This window comes from Haliotis rufescens, unplaced genomic scaffold, assembly GCF_023055435.1.
Source record: "Haliotis rufescens isolate VD_foot unplaced genomic scaffold, xgHalRufe1.0.p SCAF_1, whole genome shotgun sequence".
NCBI lineage: Eukaryota > Metazoa > Mollusca > Gastropoda > Lepetellida > Haliotidae > Haliotis > Haliotis rufescens.
Window position 1 is genome coordinate 67955957 of NW_025963779.1, and position 22063 is coordinate 67978019.

Sequence of the window (22063 nt, forward strand, 5' to 3'; positions counted from 1 at the left end):
GGGTTCTTCCTTAAGATCTCTACTGCTTATACCAGGAGAACAGTATATAGTCACGTCATTACATTGGATCAATTTCCCGACCGAGGAGACTAAACAACACAAATCTTTGATCAATTTGAAAGTATTGATTGTACTAAATGGTAAGTGAACTTGGATACCAACAACCATCGGTAACCATTTAATGACAACAACAGTTTCTACCGTCGCACTTAGAGGTCACCTTCACATGTGTTACCGGGGTCGTTCAGTGCCCAGTATTCAAACCAGGCAGGATAATTATTTATCTCAATTTCCAGTAAATGGCATTGATTTTTTTAATAACGTGTAACCATGGCAACATATGTTAAAGTGGGTGATGTTAACTTTTGCTTTGTCATAAACGACATTGTGAAGATGATGAATCGTTGGATTGATCTCGTGCCACCAGAATCGTTCATAGTTTGTCTTTTGTCTCTGTTTCATGCTGTTCTACAAAGACTTAGCATCTTAGCATCTTACTAACATCCTTAGCTAAACTGACAACCAAGACAATGTTAAACCAAATGAAATTTAACACAATGAACAAATGTTCTTCATTTCAACATTTAGACATGTGGTATACACAGTAAGAGACCGCAAAGATTCCGGGGTGGAATAGGTCTTCTTGTCTGTCTTACAGACCCTGATACAAATATAAATCAAATACAGCCCATGCAAGTCTAATGTTTGGCAAGTCTAGATTACTGCAGTATCTGAAAATGAAGAGAATCACTGGGCTCCCTTTTTATTATGTTTTTATTAAGATAACTGAGCAACTGTTTTTTCTGTACGATATGTTCATTTCAGAGACTAGATGTAAGCCTATAGGTCTTCAGCAACCCATGCTTGCCGTAAAAGGTGACTTATTTGAACTGGATCGGGTGGTCAGGCGCTCTGACTTGGTTGATGCATGTCATCGATCCCAAATGCGTGGATCGATGCTCATGATATTAATCACTGGATTGTCTGGTCCAGACTTGATTATTTACAGACCGCCGTCATATGGCTGAATGCGGCGTTAAACAACAAACCAAAATAAAAAAATACACAGTAAGAATTAGGAGGTAAACGTTTTGTGTTTTCAGTTTTTCAGGTGTAATTCAGTAAATAATGTCAGGAACAATAGTTCAACTTTTCCATGCAACAGATACCCTGTAATCCCTGGAAATCTAACAATGTTTGTCAACCATTCCGATTGTGGCACACACTCATTTCACAATGGTACCAATGACACACAAATTATGTCAATGTGAAAAATAACAAATTCCATTTCTTGCCATATTACATTATCAAGCATCAATCATTATATCTAGTGCTGTGTAAAATATCCCCGTCCCCTGAGACTCTAGGACAACATGCCATAATCAGGACCAGATGTATCCTTTTATTAGGTGAGTTAATTCATTTATTTCCTGGGGATTCCAGCCCACCCAAATCTACACTCAGTCAATAAACTCCATTTTCTCGTTAGTGCACAGTCACACCTTAGGTCACAGGGTATCAGGCTTGTCTGACAGGCTACTGCAGGGGCATTAATGAGAAACAAAGCACTGCGATAGCAGCTCCCTTGTTTGATAGCAGCACTCAGGAGGACATTCATCTGATTGTTGATGGAGAGGACACTAAATGCTGATTAATGACAGAATGATTTTCTTTTTTGCCCGCTCCATGTTTCGTGCTTATTTGCAGTATTCAGAGATACAGATGTAAAAGGTTTCTTGACATCATTTCTTGTGTTTTGTTCAGAAGATCTGTAAAAACAAGATATTGTATGGATGACAATTTTAACTTCTTGATTCAATGACAAGGCAATGTTTCCGTATAGACCTTTATAATGTCAAGCACACAGCACAGTACATGGTTATATGCATCTTATAAGGATTAACAAAGACAACATAAGATTATCTATGAAAGGGATTAACAATAACAACAATTGTCAGATCATAACAGAATAAAGAAGTTGTAAAAGTCTTGTGTTTACTGTTACTTACCAACTTCTAAAAATGCAACACAGGTTAGTGGAACTGTATGATCAAAAAGAATCTTGAACTATTCCAGTTCAATTAAAGATAATTTATAACAAGTATGGGTTAGAAGTAAGTATGTGTTCAACTGAACATAGCATTATGTTATAGATTATGGTCAGGCAACAAAAAATTATTTTTTTATATAAATTGTGTGAGTGGCGTGTGCTGCCATTAGGGCAAGACGTGAACACCTGGCGTCATCACTGATTTTCTGTAATCCATTCATATAATTTTCACGGTTCTACCTTTTCCGCCCAATGAAATCTGTTTCAATGGAAAACCAAGGCTTTTATTCTCTGCTGTTGACTTTTTTATTATATTTTTTATTTTCACTTTGCAACATTAATTGAATACTCACAACAATTGCTCTGGACACTTTTAAAAGGTTCTTCATTTCTTTAGTTTCTCATTTTTGGTTAATTTTTTATTTTTAAAATCATATTTCATTATCAAATTTTTGTGGCAATCGAATTAATAAATTACAAATGATTCTGTGGCATTTGATTAGCTAACCAAGACTGTGTAACAGTATATGTGGCATAAACTATAAGACATTTAGGCCAGGTCCTCAAGCGGGACGGGACTTGTGCTGCTTTATTGCACTGAATGATTTTGTATTGTTGTCTCCAGTGTTTATGTGTTAACGGTGTAATAATTGACTTCAAAATGTTTATGGAGTTATAAATGTGAAAAACAGTGTGCTCACTTCGTGTACACACCTTTTTTACGTTTATACATTTATAAAAAATGTTGAAGTCAGTCTTAATTTAACTAATCTCTGGCCGAGAAAAAGCAGGGTATTGCTGTTCCATGTAAAAGGCCAAGATCTAAGCTTCTGGTGAGGTGAAATGAAGTTTAACGTCGTGTCCAAGATTATTGCACTTATATAGCAACGTACATGCACGTGTGTGTGTGTGTGGCTGCTTGTACTAGTCCGGAATGATGCCGCTTTATAGTGCCAGCTCACTGAGATACCATGCAGCAGTTTAACATGAATACCCAACTCAGACACAGTATACTGACTCCGAGCCGACCAGTCCTTGTTTTAGCCCCTTAATGCCGAGCGCCAGACAGGGTAACAACAAGTACCATCTTTTAACATCTTTTGACATGACGCGGCCGGGGATCGAACCCCGGACCTTCCGCTCTCCGCTCAGACGCTCTACCATTAGACCACGGAGGCGGTCCATCCAAGCTTCTGCCAATCGGGAAGTATTTTCATGGTGGCACAATTAGGGACTTCATTTCATGCCAGGCAGCAACAATTATTTATCTAGAAAACATATTAATTTCTCCAGAACTATTGATCAGTGGCATGATATGACACCGTGAGGTGCTCCGTAAACATAATGTTCAATATTACATCATTATAATATTGACATGCCTCCCAGTAGTTCAAAGAAAGTTTTTTTGTCTTTCATATTGAGTTGTTTGGCAAAGGCTTGAAATTGCCATGACAGCAAAAAAGAGTCTCAGTTGCTGCCTGGTAAGGCCGAAATCATCGATAAAAAGACTTTAAATAATGCAACCAGCCTTGGTAGAAAATACCATTGTTTTCAGTGCTGCCATGAGTGCTCCGTATTCCCACCCACAGGTAGTTGGACAATCGATGGCATGAAGCTCTACAAATTGCAAATGAAATTGGTTGCAATTGGGGAGTTAAACAAGGGTTTGGTATAGACGGATGCTGCTTGATTGGGAAGGAATGAGGTAGTTTAAATGCACCTATATGTCTGGGCTTTGATGCATGTGATACAATTACTTCATGTCAACCTCTCTGCTAAAAGCGAAAATGCTTTAATGGGAAAATGGCGGTCCTAATGTCAGAGAGGCAACAGATAATTGTGACCAAAGGTCATCTCTACCGTGTACATATCTTCCCAATGCAGGTAGCCTAGTGGTTAAAGCGTTCGCTCGTCATGCTGAAGACCTGGGTTCGATTCCCAACATGGGTACAATGTGTGAAGCCCATTTCTGGTGTCCCCACCGTGATATTGCTGGAATATTGCTAAAAGCGGCGTAAAACCATACTCACTCACTCACTCACTCTTCCTGATGCAAGGGAGTTAACTGACTGTAAAAGTCCAGTTTCACCCTTGCTGAACTAGACTGGTATTTCTGGGCTCGATCGTTGCAACATCAGTGGCTATTACAAGTTATGTTCCTTCTATGTCCCTCCTATTGACCAATCAGATTCCACTTCTCATATCACTTTCATTTGCTTCCAACAAAATGGTGGCGCCCAGTCAAGACGATCTGATCGATAATCAAGATCTTTATTGTAACAAAACGGGTCTTACTTCGTGAAGTGCATCAAATCACGTGAGCACCTTGATGAAAACGTGAAAAGATTTGGAATATATATGGGGACACTAAATTATTGGTGCACATGCTTTGCAAATCCGACCGAAATCTGCACGGCAGTTTACGAACCCGGTGTCGATTTTGTTTACGCGATTTTGATTGGACTATGCGTAAACCTATAGTCCAGCCTATTTTGGCTAGGGTGAAAACTGGACTTTTATGGTCAGTTAACTCCCTTGCCTTGGGAAGATGCCATGTACACAGATGTTGGGGTGTTAGTAAGGAAACGTTCACAGTTTTTGTTTGTTATTGTTGAACACAAGCAGACTGATAATAAGATGCTTTAAGGGTGTATTAGGAATCTTTCTGGAGCATTGTAGTGAGTGAGTTGGGTGTAACACCGCTTTTAACAGTAGTCCAGTTATATCACGGCGTGTCAGCTTAATGTGAGAGGAAAGCCTGAAGTGATGCAGGTCTCAGACGTTTACCACTTCGGTGAATCCCACGAGCACAGGTATGGTGCTAACAAACCTAGAAACATAATTGGGGTGAACGAGGATTCGAACCCACTATTATAGGTTTCTGGCGTGCCCAAGGGACACAACTCTGCACATCGAATCACGGCGCTTTAGACGACTGGGCACCCTGTGCCCCCTCTGGAGCATTGTAATTGTTGCAGTGGTTGAAATATTGGTTGTGATAATTGTAATAGTTGTAAATTTAGGTTGATGTATATGGCCTCCCCTTTCTGCAAGGCATATATGGGTTATCTACGGTTGATAGGTACCCAGTGGTTTGGAAATTATGGGAGTATCAAGAGTGAGTGAGTGAGTATGGTTTTACGCCGCTTTTAGCAATATTCCAGCGATATCACGGCAGTGGACAGAAATGGGCTTCACACATTTTACCCATGTGGGGAATCAAACCCAGGTCTTTGGTATGACAAGCGAAAGCTTTAACCACTAGGCTACCGGACTGCCCCAGGAGTATCAAGACTGACATTGGATGGAAACAAATAGTACAGTGCTTTCTTGACCATATATTACTAGAGGTGCCGATTTTCATTATTTTCATTTACACAATTAACACGTGATGGTAGCTCAACTCGTGGCAACTGTCATACATATGGTTTATGGGTTATTGGTGTATTGCCATTTGGCCAAGGATAACTGCAATACATTGATACCTACATCAATCACACTACACCCCTAATAAGCATTGTTCATTGTTGCCATAGAAACCAAGACTGATACTGCGCAAACATCAGCTGTGAGATAGCAAGGAATTCTGGATTATCTCTGATTATATTACAGAGATATGTGTAACACTTCCTTCAGTAGGACCTGGAAATCAAACAGGCTGAAAAGGACTTCCTGGAAACTCAGGTTCAGATGGCCATAATATATTTTGAATTTCTGCCATCATGTCAGTATAATATATATATATTTTTTTAATGATTTCCGGAAACTGAAAATGATTATGCTTATTAAAATTACTCCATTACTTGGCTGATATTTTGAACGCCTGTTATTTCTATTAATGAATATTCCATCAGTTTTATTGGCTCACCTTCACATTGTCCAAGTGACCTTGTGTAATGGATTTCCATCCATTGTCCATCTGTCCATGACAATTACTATTCATTTTAGTTCCCTTGACACTGTCTTATTATCATGACCCGTGAAGATCTGGGGTAGAATAGGTCTTTAGCAAACCATGCTTGCCGTAAAAGGCGATTATGCTTGTCGTGAGAGGTGACTAACGGGATCGGGTGATCAGGCTCGCTGACTTGGTTGATGCATGTCATCGTATTCCATTTGCATGGATTGATGCTCATGACATCAATCACTGGATTGTCTGGTCCAGACTCGATTATTTACAGACCGCCGTCATATAGCTGGAATATTGCTGAGTGCAGCGTTAAACAACAAACAAACAAACAAACAAACATCAACTTGTGCTTATGTCATGAGTTTTCGTCTTCATCTTCCTCTTCATGACAACTGAACATATCAATGTTCTTCATGTCCAGGGACACAGCTAAGTAGATTTGGTTTTTTTAAAATATGGCCGCTGCCTCTGAAGGTTGTAGTGAAGAATACAATCTGTATGCCAATCTCTCCTGCAAAACAATTGGAAACATTGATGTCAGATGTTTGGAGGATGTACCCGATCCATCTTTTCATAGTCAGATCTCTCAGCCTCTCTTTTTAAATATCCCAATGTATCAAAATATATATACTGTATTCAACGTAATAAGCGCCCACGGCGATATTTGCTTATATATTGGCCAGTGAACAATCCCAATTAGCACCCCTTCCGATTGATCAATGTAAACAGACTTATTTATTTGTGTATAATATGCACTCGTGTGTTATATGCACCCTTAATTATGGGCAATTAAATTCTGGAAAAATATATCTGTCATATATAAACATTTCAGGCTGTCAGCATAAACCACGAAATTCATGATCTTTCAACTGTTTTTTTCACCAAAATAATGTTCTAATAAGAGCCCCCTATTTTTAATTTTGAGAGCATCGTGGGCACTTATTACATTGAATACGGTATATATATAATTGTCCACATGTTTATTGACTTATTGTTTTGGATTGTAATCTCAACCAGCTGTGTACAGCCTTGCATGATTATCAGTTATTGACCATTCAGGAGGGCAGTGTCATGTTTTATGGATATCAATATCAGGAACCTGGATCACTTCAACCTATCCTGAGGGGCGGTGGGGTAGTTTAGTGGTTAAAGTGTTCACTCGTCATGCCAAAGACCCGGGTTTGATTCCCCACATGGACAATGTGTGAAGCCCATTTCTGGTGTCCCCTGCCGAGATATTGCTGGAATATTGCTAAAAGTGCGTAAGACACTACTTACTCACTCATTCACTGTGACACTGTGTCACACCCTGTCCTGTGACAGGAGACCTGGAAAAGATGATATTTCAAATTCACTCACTCGCTGACTGTATGCCCTGTTTGTTTGCTTTACAGAAAGGTGAGCGGCGATGCAGTTTGCCGATTCTTCATGCAGGAAGCAGTCGCTTCCGCCATGGCGTCCTGCAACTGATGATTCATACAATTGACCCTCTCGGACCTGGTAAGGCTTTCATTTATCTTGAAGATGGACGTTTGTATTTTTTTAACAAAATCTAATGCCACACTCAGCTTTGTTTTAACTATTTGTCTGTGTCCTGTAAATAATCAAGTCTGGGCCATACAATCCAGTGACTGATATTGTGAGCAATGATCCAACCAAGTCACCAAGCCTGACAATCTTGTACGTTAAGTCTCTTCTCGCGACCAGCATAGGTTGATAGGGAATTATACTAAGCCAGAATCCCTTGATCAACCATTTAAAAGAAATTGCTTTACCAAGGACCATAAGAGATGAAAAGTGAAAAAATATGTATGTAAAGCCCAATTCTTCCAGTCTGAAAGCAAACCTAGTTGTGAAACATTTGTTCACCACAGACAAGTTGTACATGATAGCTTTAACTCAAATAGGTAACATCACAAGACAAGCTTCACATATCTGACACTGCATACATGGAAACATTTCCATATTTTTTAAGGAACAAAAAAATATTAATTTAAATGTTTTTATTTAGTTTTGTCCAACTTCTGATGAGTACAACAAAACATCTGTGAATTAAGATTTAAAAAAGTCGGGCCTGTTGAACTTCTGAATGTGATATAACTGTTGCAATGGACTCCCTTTTAAGCCAGACATTTTACAACTATTGGTATACTGATTTTTGGCCCACAAATTCAGATTGGTAGGTAAAAAAAAAATTAAATAGAAAATTCCAATATCAAATATATTTTGGTATTTCCTCAATGTTAATAAGGTGGGAAAAATATTATTTACAAAATAAAGTTGGGGTGGTAGAGTTTAATATAAATTTTCAACAGGTTTTCATTATAGTATTTCAAATAATTTATACTGATAACGACAGTAAATGGTTTTTTTAAACATTTAACTTTTTTTTCTGGTCAGAGGGGTAAATCTCTGTTGTTGATTTTTACATTTTGTTTTTTGCGAATACACAGATTTGTTAACCATGTTTTGAAAAATATCAGAACTTATTATTCATTATCATTCTGCAGTTGTTGGTGAAATGAGGACAGTATCTCTGATTATTGTCTAATTCTAAATGAATACTCACATGTCTGTTATAACAAGGTTTATTTTGAAAGAAATATGAGAAGAGTATATAATCACTGTATTAGTCTATCAATATCATCTTTCAGTTTATCATGGCATCGATGTCAGCTATTCTGACTTGTCATCAATATTTTGGCATCAACCAACTACTGCAGTGCATGGATAGTTTGACCTTTGTTTGCTATTGATTTTACGCATAGTTTTGATATGCCAAGTTATCAGTATGAGAGTATATGATTATTAATTTGTTTTCTTCTCCAGAAATATTAGTTAACAAGAACTTATTCAAAACTGAGATTTACCGTAAAAATGTATAAATTAAAACTATTATACAAACTCATCGAAGAAAAAGCATTAAGTTCCCAAAGGTCATTGACTTATAGGCCAGGAAGGCCACCATTATATCTATGTATATAAGCTCTACAGATAATCCAGCCTCCCTCTATTGCTGTCTCGGCATACATGTAGATACAGCTGTATTCATTGATCCTGGCCTGGAGAAGGGCTCCAACTGCCACAGTGTCAATGCCCCTGGGTGGGGTGTTATGAAACTTTATATTGAACGAGTCAAGGTTGAAACTACAGTTGTTAAGATATATTGATATGGATCCTACTTGTGCGAAAGTTTTAACTGAGAGATTTACAGGATCAATGGAAGTCATTTGCTCCTGACTGGATGCAGGTTATGTTCTGAGGCAAGCGTGAGTGATGGTCTGTTGTCGGTGGATGCTTGATTCCTGGTCGGTTGTCAGGGGATATCTTGGCAGTTCGGGGAAACTTGGGTCTCCCCAAGATAGGTAGAGCTCCGAATTTCAAATCTGTTTGCGAAAAACACAGCACAATACATAAAAGACATTCAATGAGTTGAGTTTGCATGTTTCACTATGCATGGCTGTGTAAGAAATATTAATTACAGATTTCATCATATCATTACACAACGACAAAATTAACTTTGATCATATGAATTTACAATCTCATTAAAATCAGATCTTAGTTCTCGCTACCACTAAACAAAGATCTGAGGACATCCCATTACGGGTCACGTCAGACTGACCTTGCGCAAACTTTGATCGACCAATGGAATGACCAATCAGAAGTTAGGTTTCTTGTGCTTTACGGCACTAATTTCAAATTGGCGACTACGCTTCAAAACATATTTTGACAAATTCTCGATTACAAATTTGAAACCTAAACAAAAGAACATTCTGGAATGGGTAATAGATGGTCTAGATCATATGGATTCAGTTGTTAAACCTGTAACTATCGTTTGGAATACCCCGTGTTAAAGTTTTCGAGGTTGCATGATTGGAAATCACATTCTGACTGTCACTTTCATGATCTGGTAAGTGATGCTCTGATTGGTCGGATGAAAGGTCGTTCTGACATGACCCCTAATGGGATGTCTTCAGATCTTTGTTTAGCGGTAGCGAGAACTAAGGTCTGATTTTTTAAGATTGATGAATTTATTGAGAAATATAAAACGTCAACACCAAAGAGTAATCAGTCTCGATTGTCTGCCGAAACAAATCCCATTGGGTGTGAAAGGCCAAATAGCTGCGTACCTGAATGCTGAATGTTAGGGTACAGTTGTAAGTGGCCTGTATGGTTTGATTGATCACCCGTCAAACTTTGTGAACACAGCAAACCACAACACAGAATTATATTTGATACGATGAATTTGTTTAACCCTTAATGGTTCCAACCATGCTAGTTTGCAAGCTGTTTGTGGTGCCTGGTACTGGTAAACTGTGCATATTCAATAGATTCATATTCTGCCTCCCCCCTCTATGTTGTCTCAAAAGTGGGTAGGGATCCCTTTAGCTGGTAAATGTGTACTTGTGACTCAGCATAATCTGTGATGACCTTTGCCATTCCACGGGTTTCGTTAAAACGTGGTGTAATCCCATACATGTCATTGTTTACTGGTAAACTGTGCATATTCAATAGCTTCTTTGAAAGGCATTTAGAAGTTGGAGTACTAAGTAAGGATAAGAATTTATGGATGAACAACTTCTTTATTGCAAGTAAGAGCGACATTTCGGTATCACTTGCTTGAAAACGATGTTAGAACCTACACCGAAATGTCGCTCTTAATTGTAATAAAGAAGTTGTTCATCCATAAATTCTTATCCTTACATGTTCAATAGATTCATCTTCTTAAAATATCATTAATTCTTATTTGTAAGTGTAAGGGATTTCGGTGATGTGATTGGTTCCTTTGCTGCTCACACGACCCATTCATTTTTCAACAAACTTCAAAGAGTGACGTTTACAAAGTATAAACTTTTACACATTTTTTTTATCGGAACTACTTTTAATTGGGAATGCCCAGGTTGAACATTTCTCTGTTGTCTTCCCAGCTTACCACGATTTTGAGGATCGGCAACATTGGGCAATAAAAAAACTCTTTTTTTTTCACACAAGGTTTCATTAAATCACTTATTTACATTAACCCTCTCGATGCCAGGACAGTAGGGTAGCCTACTGGTTAAAGCGTTTGCTCGTCAGGCCGAAGACACGGGTCCAATCCTCCACATTGGTACAATGTGTGAAGCCAACTTATTTGTCAGTTCCGGCGTTTTTACATGATTTTAACTCACACGGTTCAAAGCGTTCATCTTCCAGTAAACCAACACAATAAGAAATTCCTTTTGTAAATAAATGCCATACTTTGCCTCGTTCACGTATTAGACTCACTGCTCCCATTGCCCATCAGGGGGCCCATCTCCCTCGCCACTATATAATCTTGTCCTCCACAGTCACCCGATCACCAGATGGATCTTATTACCGTCCATGCAGATATTCAATATCATAAACCAAATGAAGATTAACACGCAGTGCTCGTTTGACAGATCTGTAACGGTGCATTGGGGTCTTCTCTGCTTGGTCTCACAGTCATTAGTTTTTTAATGTCCACCCACCTATCTGTGGCTCGATGTACTGTGTTGTTTGGGAACCCTACGGATGTCTGCTGGTATGATTTTGTTATCACTGCCTGGCTCAAACTGTTGTGTATGGGAGTGTTCTGATGACTTAATCTGAATAAAAGTGACAAAACCTGTTCCATAATCATAAGAAATCTCTGAGAAAAAGCAGAGTCAATTGTACTATTCCGACTATATCATAAGCATGTGTTTATGAATCACTATTAAATAATGAGAAAACCAGGTGTTCGCGAAAAGGTGAGCGTATCCTGGCTCACCGGTGTCACCTATCACAAACACATGCAAAGGCAAGTCAATTGTTCACCTGAAAACATATGGTACAAGTCAAAATAGGGAATTGCATCGGAAATATTTTTGTCACTGATTTGTCAAAATTGGAAATGTCCTTCACATGTCTACCATAAAACATTTTGAAAGCTTTACAGTGGCCTTGAATGTTGTATCCCTGATCAAACAACTTCTGAGCAAGCACAGGCAACCAATTGTATAATCAAAAGAGGTTCTTGTGGAAATCTTTATTGACACGTTAATGAATTGCAATCTGGAGACGTCAGCCAGTACACTAAGCCGGACTGATGAGGATCGTGCTGAGAACCTTGAGACTGACAATGTGCTCTAATGTATGCCTAGAGAATAGCAATTATTACCTGAAATTCAAGGAATTACTGCAGCATTCAGACTGCCAATCAGAGGAACATACTCTGGACCTGTAATTAGGAATAGTAGATAACCTCATCAGCAAGGTCGTTAATTTATTTGTGAAAGATGGAAATGCATGAAAAGACCTCTAATAATTTCCTTATCATTAAGATGATTATCTTAATGCTCAGGAAGATACTGGATTTTAGTAGTGTTGTCAATATGAAGGAGAAGCTGTTGGTTTAAATCAACAAGAAGATGTGAAAGAATAGGTTTTCCATCATCCAAAATAATGGTTAGGCATCTTCAAAATTATTATTTGCACATCATATTTTATTGTCAAAAATGTGTGTGTGGAATTTGTCTTTTTAGAACCGTGGCATGGAGGATTTGTCTCCAGGGAAATAGTACCAAATGGGAAATTTAGATGATGTAAATGAATTAATCAATTTAGTGTCTTCTTTTATTTTCATATTAAGTTGTTACATTTATTTCACTGTGTCAATTAAATAAGATATGGGAGCTGACTGCTGACTACTCCAGTGCAATAGTGTCCCCATTGTGAAGGATCTTGTTTTGTAATTAAACTGTCAGCAGGTCAGTAACAGGTGGTCAGCACTCCAGAGTATCTCACCTTTACCGGGGTTTGACACCAACAGGACCATAAGACTATAAACAAACAGATCTGGATCCCTTGCCACAAAGTTACCTTAGCGTTACGATTGTCGTAAGTTTATGTCAACGTATGGGAGTTACGATCGTCTCAGTGCAAAGATCAGTTTGTGGAACAGGGCCCTGGTTCAAAGCAAGTATAAGAGAAACTTTGGCATCACAAATGTCTTGTATTTCCTTGAAAAATCTGGCCGAAATTGACCTGTTGTCTAATGGACTATGACAGGCAGCCGGTGTAAACAGGAGCGTTCTATGGAGCCGAGGGCAAAGGCAGGGGTATTAGATTTCTTGATTTTCACATACTCTCTGTGATTGTCATAGGCGTATGATTGGGATGGGTGTTCAGAATGTGTGGATCTCTGTCAACCCATTGGTTGTGTCCGGAGAGGAATAATTATACTGACAAGCATTCTATGCATGAAACTAAAACATTGTATAAACTTGGAGCTAGAAGATGTCTCTGTCTGTTTGTTGTTTAACGCCGCACTCAGCAATATTCCAGCTATATACCAGACAATCCAGTGATTCTCATCATGAGCATCGAACCAACTGGGATAAGTTGTCATGCATCAGCCAAGTCAGCGAGTCTGACCACCTGATCCTGTTAGTTGCCTCTTACGACAAGCATAGTCGCTTTTATAACCTATTCTAACCCGGATCTTCACGGGTCCCTTTCACAGCAACGCAAACCTTAAGGTATATGTATATGAAGTACAAGTGGCTAAAGCGGTCGCTCGTCACGCTGAAAACACTTGTTCGATTCCCCCCTCCCCCCTCCCTGTCCCAGTTGTGAAACCACATCCATCTTTGTTTGCAGAGAAAGTACAAGACAAAGCAGTGGCTCTGCATGCAATGGCTAGCCTACAGCTTATGATCAACATGGATTCCAAAGAAGGTGCCAAGCAGAACGGCAATGTGGACCAGGACAACAATATGCAAGTTAATGTCATCTCAAATGGCAAGGTGTCACCTGCTTACGAGTCTACAGGGTCATTAAGAAAAGGTAGCCCTTCTGTGAGTCAGGAAACTGCCTTAACAATGGTGGACCAGGAACCAGATCAGAATGGTAAAGTGACAAGACGAGATGTCAACGTTGCTGTTGATGGAAAACAGGAAGGCGAAGATGAGGCACAAAGTAGTAATGATTCAAAATCGGAGGTAAGATACCTGCTACATTGTTACCATGGACTGACCACCATTTCATATTCTAGGGGCTGGGGCTGGATTTAATACAATATATATAAACAGAAATATTGGACGTGCTGGAGGTTACCAAGACTAACATCTAGTCTCTGAAGTGTACATATCGTACAGAAAAAAATAGTTGTTCAATTATCTTAGTAAAAATATAATAAGAGGGAGCCCAGAGACTCTCTTCATTTTCAGATACTGCTGTAATCTAGACTTGCCAAACATTATAGACTTGCACGGTCTGTGTTTGATATATATCAGAATCAGGGTCTGTAAGACAGACTAGAGGTTGCTGAGAATTGTTTTACTAAACAAAAATCATGTTCCCCCTTCCACCCCATTCCGAATATTAGATGGTCAGTTCCTACCCTCCTTGTTTACTTTTATAAATATTAGATTAACATTTGAAGAGAACTGTTGGTAAGCTTAGTATAATCAGTACAGAGTTATGTTTCCTTTGTTAGAGTTTTCTCCCTTGTACATTATGATGATTCAGAGTTATCTGCTCTTACAGACCCCAGGATGGGAGGAGGAAGAAGAGCCACTTGACATGAGCTGGCCAAGCACTTGTCGTAAACGTTGCACCTACATTTTCCTGGCGCCCATTGTGTTCCCACTGTGGTTGTTTCTGCCTGATGTCAGACGAAAGGTGAGATGCAAACAAATACTGAATGTCATCAAGTATTGTCAACACTTCTGTGTCATGTGAGTCTCCTCACTGTGTTGGCACCCGTTGTTCTGGACTATTGGTGCAGACTGGCATACTTAGTTCTTAGACAATAGTAGACTGCAGGAGTCGTCTCAAGATATAGATATGGACATAGATATATACTGTGTAACACTGGGAAAAAGATGTTGATATTTTTGGTATTTATTTACATACAGCTCATCCATACAATATATGTAAAATATCCATTGATTTTTTTTTAATATGTATATAAGTTTTTGCATTGATACTAGTCCTGTAAAGATACTGGTTAGGTCTTCAGCAATCCATGCTTGCAGTAAGACGTGTCAATGCTTGTCATTAGAGGCAACTAATTGGATCGGGTGGTCAAGCTTGCTGTCTTGGTTGATGCATCAACTGGAATGTCTGGTCCAGACTCGATTATTTACAGCCGGCCATCATATAGCTGGAATATTGCTGAGTGCGGCGTTAAACAACAAACCAACAAGAAAGCAATAATTTAGTTGTTAATTGAGTGAACACACTTCGAGTCTCAAATTCATCTGCTATCCCCAACGAGAACAGTTCACGGACAGTCCCTTACAGATTAACGAGTATAATACCTTTCACACCACCCTCAAACATGCTTGCAAGCACTGTCCGATAATCCCCCCCACAAGCAGCTGGCACAGTGAGGATAAACTGTGTCATGATTGTGTCTACTATCATTGCAGAAAACTAGTTGCCCAGAGAATGAACTGATAGATGTGTTGCCTCAATTCTGACATGGGAGACCTTTGGATAGTTTGAGCACTGGAAATTGTCATCTGTACCTTTAGGCCACACAAGTTTTATTTTTCGTTTTCATAAGCCTGCCGCCCCTACTGTAAAGCAGCTGGAAAAGAAATGAATTAAACATAAAAATATTAATTTCTTGTGTCTTCCGCTAGTAACATAGATGCTCTTAAACAATAGAAATTGTTATATATAACAGAGCTCCAGATAAGCTTTTGGTGTTGTGGGTATTTTACCCATGCATTTGAAAATCATTGGGTATCAGTAATTCTATCTGGGTATTCAAATTTCTGTTACCCCCTAATTTTTACACATGTGGGTATTTAAGTTAAATATTTAAAAACACTATTCATCTAGTCCCTGCAAACTGGTGACGTGTGGGTTCGAGAGCTTTATAGGACTCAAAAATACCACGATACTTCCACAAGAAAGTGTGATGGAAAATGATCATGATGTAACTGTCATCGTGGAGTTTGGCAAGGTTGACAGAATGCTCGTTTATAATTTCATAATAAGTTGCTGATTTGCTAATCGAATACGCAGGGTTACTTCACAATATTTTGATGATACGCACAAGTTTTGTAGCGTATCTGTAATGTTCGTTGCGTATTTGATACGCTTGGATTTTATTTTACTGCGTATTTCTGCATTTATGATGCGTATTTTACGCAGATACGCAGCTTATCTGGAGCTCTGTATAAATACCATGTCTCCATCACTATCAGTGATTCAAGAAGCCAGCTGCAGGGTTTACTCCACGGCAGAATGACCTTCATATAAATAAATAAATAATTGACATAACTATTTATTTTAATTTTATTTCTACCTACCTTGTATGGAAAAGCTGGAATAAATGCACGAAACATAAAATTTTAAAGTTGTGGCCTCATGAGATATTTCTATATGAACGTGTAATGCAATGTACAGAGGGTGTAAGATTATTGAGTTGAAGCTTCTGTTAGTTCTACGGTATGTGTCTTTAGGTTTGGTAACGTTATCATCCAAATCTGGTTTCCACAGGAGATCATTCTTGTGTGAGACCAAGCAATATCGCCTGGGAGATATCGCTACAATGAATTGCATCATGATGCTTTGCAGACCATTGTGACATCATTGGTTAGTGTGACTCACAATCAAATGACATCACCTTTGCCACTGAAGCTGGTTAACTGTACTTATTGCAAAAAGACATTGGTCTTTACTGTTTACAAACTTAAAAAATAGGAAGCATGACTTTGTATGATAAATAGAATCTTACTTTCGTGACTTTTGAGATCAAATATATCAACACTTGGCCATAAAGGTTTAAAACTCCTCAACAAGCCTTGGAAGTTCAAACTTTTATGAAGTGGTGTTGATATACTTGATACTTGATAACTGCATGGCTGGTGAGGTTCTCCATTTGTCAACCTTCTCAAAACTTCAAACAACAAAAACCCCATAACTTGTTCTCATCATTGGCTGGGTGCTGCTGTTCAAAACAACCTTAGCACTACGACTGTCCCAAGTCTATGTTAAGGTATGGAAGTTACGACCACCTTAGCGCTAAGATCACTGTGTACAATGGCACCGTGGATATTACCAGATGGGCTGGGAAATATGGACTCATCACTATAATATTAAACTTAGGAATGAGATACACACTGATGGCTGCCAGCATTCTGTCTAGGCCCTCCATAATTCATGGATCCTACTGAATATATTGATCAAGACATTTTGACCTTTGTAACATATGGCTTCATTCCTTTGGATTCAGGTGGCTGTATATTTTTATGATGTTTTGATATGTTTATAAAAGGTCTGTTGCGTAGGATGCCGTTTAAAGTTTGTTCGCACATTGTTACATTACTTGAAGAGAAAGAGAAGTCACTGTGGGGGAAATGTGTGTGCAGTTTAACTTGTACATAACAATTATGGTGCACCGCAATAATTGAATTTTGGTGTGTTATGTGTTAAACTGTTGTGAAAAAATGGCAAAAAAGAGCATATAGTATTTATATATGTGTCTATTACCTTAGAAAAGACCCATGAAGGCCCAGGATAGAATAGGTCTTCAGCAACCCATGCTTGGCGTAAAAGGCGACTAACGGGATCGGGTGGTCAGACTTGCTGACTTGGTTGATGCATGTCATTGTGTCCCAATTGCGTGGACAGATTCTCATGTCAGTCACTGGATTGTCTGGTCCAGACTCCAGCTGGAATATTGCTGAGTGCAGCATTAAACAACAAATAAACAAATAATAGACATTTCAGTCAAATCCTAGGGGGCAAGGTTTCTGTTTGTCTTTGGTATGTGAGAGTATTCATGATGGTGTGTTACTGTTTGATTTAACTATATAAAACATGCACTAGTGATACCTGATATTGAAAAATCAAATTTGTTATTTATTTGTATATTCACCCGGATTATATTATATATAATATGTCATGCAGTCATGCAGTCACACTGGCAGTGGTACTGTTTGTGGAAGTGTGTCAGATTTAGTTTTAAGACTAAAGCGTGTCAGATTAAGACCAGTATTAATGTTGGTGACCTAAATACAATATCTAGAATTAAATCTGCCATAACTATAGGATATACGACTGCCAGTATAGTTAATAGTTACATATACGTATGAGTGCCACCTGGTTTAGTCCATCTTCCCGCGGCAAGTGTGTCCATTAGCCTAAATCAAAGCCTAGTTTCTACCCTTGCCACATCAAGGCCACTTTTCTTGGCTCGACCCTGGCGCCACCTCGCATAGATCATGAGTTGTGCCCCTTGTAATGAAAATGTGTTATCCAATCAGATCACTGTTTATATCTCGTATAGCTTCACAAAGATGATGACTACCATAGCAACAACCCAGTCGATCAGATACCGAATATATTTGCGATTTCATCTCTGACACAAAAACATAGGTAATCATTGGAGGGTGTAAAAGATGAAAGAGATTTGACAACAAAGACAGGCAGCGGTAAATCAGTTTCATACGAAGGTGTACTAGTCATGGATGTTGATTTTGTTAAACGTTCTCTGATTGGACTACTGATATGTGCGATAGTCCAATCATATTTAGCTCAGGAAAGTGGGCTGGATGTGGCAAGGGTGGAAACAAGACCAGTGGACGCTCTTGCCTCGGTCGCTCTTGCCTACATTTCCTTTGGGGCGGTCGGGTAGCCTAGTGGTTAAAGCTTTCGCTCGTCATGCCAAAGACCCGGGTTCTATTCCCGACATGGGTACAATGTGTGAAGCCCATTTCCGGTGTCCCCCACCGTGATATTGCTGGAATATTGCTAAAAGCGGCGTAAAACCATACTCACTCACTCACTCCTCCATTATTTGTTTGTTTGGAACAAGGGAATCCTAATGGTTTGTTTTTGTTACAGACTTCAAATACCTGGTTACCACCAAGCAGTATTATGCAAATAATCAAGATCATGAATATTTCCATTTACATAACTGTTGTTACATAACACTTGGTGCTTACATAAGATCACCCATTTTGATGAAAAGAACAACCTTGAGATGAAATAGACAACATAGACCACCTCCTGATAATCATATATCCCAGTGTATATAACAGAATTAATCAGTCATCCGACCGGTCCTGAACATATATCGCAACATTGTTAACTATGTATTGAATTGGCGATATGGAAACTAAGGCCATTTCTAAATCAATCGATCAATACCAGATCAATAATGGGGCTTGTGTGTGTCTACTGAAGCTGCCACAGCAATATGGCCGACAATGGCATTTCTCAAGTATAGTTGGTGGGACTGGTGTCATAAGTAATCAATATAGGTATTTGCTCATATATATTCAAGAAATAATCACTTAAGCTTTTGTCATGACTGCAATGAATTTGTAGCGTATCAATCATGTTAATTTCATGAAGTAGCAAAGTAGGGTAGACTTTGTTGTCTTGTGTTTATTTCCACTCAAGAGGACCATGTTGTTGCCTTATAAAGCACTTTTGAGACACTGGATCAACTTTAAGGCAACACTTCTAGATTCAACTGACGTCATTAAGCAGTGGCAGTTGAAATCAAGGGCTTTAAATTTTTTATGTACATCAGAAATTTTCTGAATTACTGAAGTGTCTCTATACCCAGTGAATTAATGAAGTGTCTCTATACCCAGTGAATTAATGAAGTGTCTCTATACCCAGTGAATTAATGAAGTGAATATACCCAGTGAATTAATGAAGTGTCTCTATACCCAGTGAATTAATGAAGTGAATATACCCAGTGAATTAATGAAGTGTCTCTATACCCAGTGAATTAATGAAGTGAATATACCCAGTGAATTACTGAAGTGTCTCTATACCCAGTGAATTAATGAAGTGTCTCTATACCCAGTGAATTAATGAAGTGTCTCTATACCCAGTGAGTTGATGAAGTGAATATGTTCAGTGAATTAATGAAGTGTCTCTATACCCAGTGAATTAATGAAGTGTCTCTATACCCAGTGAATTAATGAAGTGTCTCTATACCCAGTGAATTAATGAAGTGAATATACCCAGTGAATTAATGAAGTGTCTCTATACCCAGTGAATTAATGAAGTGAATATATCCAGTGAATTACTGAAGTGTCTCTATACCCAGTGAATTACTGAAGTGTCTCTATACCCAGTGAATTAATGAAGTGTCTCTATACCCAGTGAGTTGATGAAGTGAATATGCTCAGTGAATTACTGAAGTGTCTCTATACCCAGTGAATTACTGAAGTGAATATAACCAGTGAATTACTGAAGTGTCTCTATACCCAGTGAATTACTGAAGTGAGTATAACCAGTGAATTACTGCATTTTAGCAGACCTTTAGAGACTATTACATGAGATATGCCTTTACTTTCAGGAAAAGAAGAAGTGGTTTTTGTGCACGTTTATTGGGAGTATTTTGTCGATCGCAGTCTTCTCTTACTTGATGGTGTGGTGGGCCAGTGAGACTGGCACTACAGCCGGCATCGCGCCAGAGGTAGGCAGACACTTTGGGGATATTAGCTTCATGGCTCTCTCAAAACACAACAGGGAAATATGACTTATAATAACATGCTTTAGGCCTGAAATATTAATCAGCACATTTTCATCCCCCTCCCTGCAGTAGATTATTTTAGTTTATAAGTACTTCAGACGAACAAAATCACTATGTGTGATCTCTTCTTTCTTCACTTGATGAAACTAAATACACCATGTACAAAGCCCTACCAAACATTTATGTGGATCATATCAATTGACAGTTAATTCATACAGATTCCTTGAATAGTTTGTTTTGGAAAACAGTAAAATGTAGAAAATAACATCCCTCTTGCCATACCTGGATGAAAATCTAATCATTAGTTTATTGTGTCCTTATCGCTACTTCAATTTCGTTGATGAACGTTAACAACAACTATTGCTGCCATTTGGGTCTTGTTAATCACTTTCCTCTTTCCAACTGATTATACTGTGTCATTAATAATACCGTTCATAAATGTATTGCTAAAAATGTATTAATCTTTTTAAAACAATCCTATGCCTGTTTCAAAGCATTAATATTCTAGTTAACTACGATCAACTTACAACCAAGTCAGAGGTCACAGGTGCTTTGGTATTGTGATGGGGACTGGGAAAGGTTTATGTGAGCTGAGCGTGAAGATGCTTGCCTTGACCTTGACAATATCTTTCTTTGGCATTAGAACTATGGTATCAATTTGTTTGACCTTGACCTGAATTTGTCCCTCTGTGCAGGTGATGGGACTAACCTTTCTGGCAGCTGGCACCAGCATCCCGGATCTCATCACTAGCGTCATCGTTGCCAAGAAGGGGTATGGTGACATGGCCGTTTCAAGTTCTGTCGGGAGTAACATCTTTGACATCACTGTGGGGTAGGTTCCCTCTCATCACACAGATGTTTGGATAGATTTTGCATGTAATCCACAGTTTGTTTCTGGTCTGATCTTTGTTTTCTGAAGTGTACCATCCGTCCCCAAAAGTTTAATTTTTTAGGTTATCGTGTTTGAGATATTGAGTATTGATTCTTTGCGACAGATGTAGGATGTCCTTGCAGGATGATTCATGGTCAGAGGTGAAAAGATTCATCTCATTATAGTTTACAGCACAGTTGTCAACACATAATGCCAGTTATTAATTTTCCTTCTAAATGGCATTGTGTTCATAGCTTTCAGCCATGGGAGCCATGCCAATTTACACTTGACAGAGGGGTACACAAAGTATGCGATGTATACTACCAGTTGTTGGGCTTTCATTTTTGTGGAAGCCTCAGTGATAAAGTGGGTTAGATCGCTGACTTTGTGTGCTGGCAATTAAGTGCATCTCTCTGGCAGTGTGGATTCGAATTCCGGATGGGAGTACGAGAATCTGTACTTTATTCAGAAAGTATATTCCCAAATATGACATTTGTTACATCACAGTTGTCCTTGACAAGTTAGAATATCAGTTAACATTGATGCTACAATACACTATCAATAACATTTACTGATCACTCACACTGTTGGTGCTTTTACAAGAGTGACCCCTGTTAGGATTCCAGTTTAGACAAGGACCTAGCAGCCTATGCTAGTTGTAAGAGTCGACCTAATGGATTAGGTGGTTAGACTCGATGAATTGGTTGATTGCATGTTATTGTACCCTGACAGCAT

At 38.7% G+C, this 22063-nt stretch overlaps 1 protein-coding gene across 2 annotated transcripts in view; it reads left to right on the top strand.

The window, feature by feature from the left end:
* Positions 1 to 22063, top strand: part of LOC124134083 (sodium/potassium/calcium exchanger 2-like) — an 82155-nt gene that overhangs the window by 55866 nt on the left and 4226 nt on the right. For both annotated transcript variants that reach the window (XM_046498725.2, XM_046498726.2), the window contains 5 exons: positions 7355 to 7460; positions 13602 to 13942; positions 14490 to 14624; positions 20281 to 20400; positions 21153 to 21289. In XM_046498725.2, coding sequence (XP_046354681.1) covers positions 7355 to 7460; positions 13602 to 13942; positions 14490 to 14624; positions 20281 to 20400; positions 21153 to 21289 — 839 coding nt within the window. The remainder of the gene's footprint in view (positions 1 to 7354; positions 7461 to 13601; positions 13943 to 14489; positions 14625 to 20280; positions 20401 to 21152; positions 21290 to 22063) is intronic.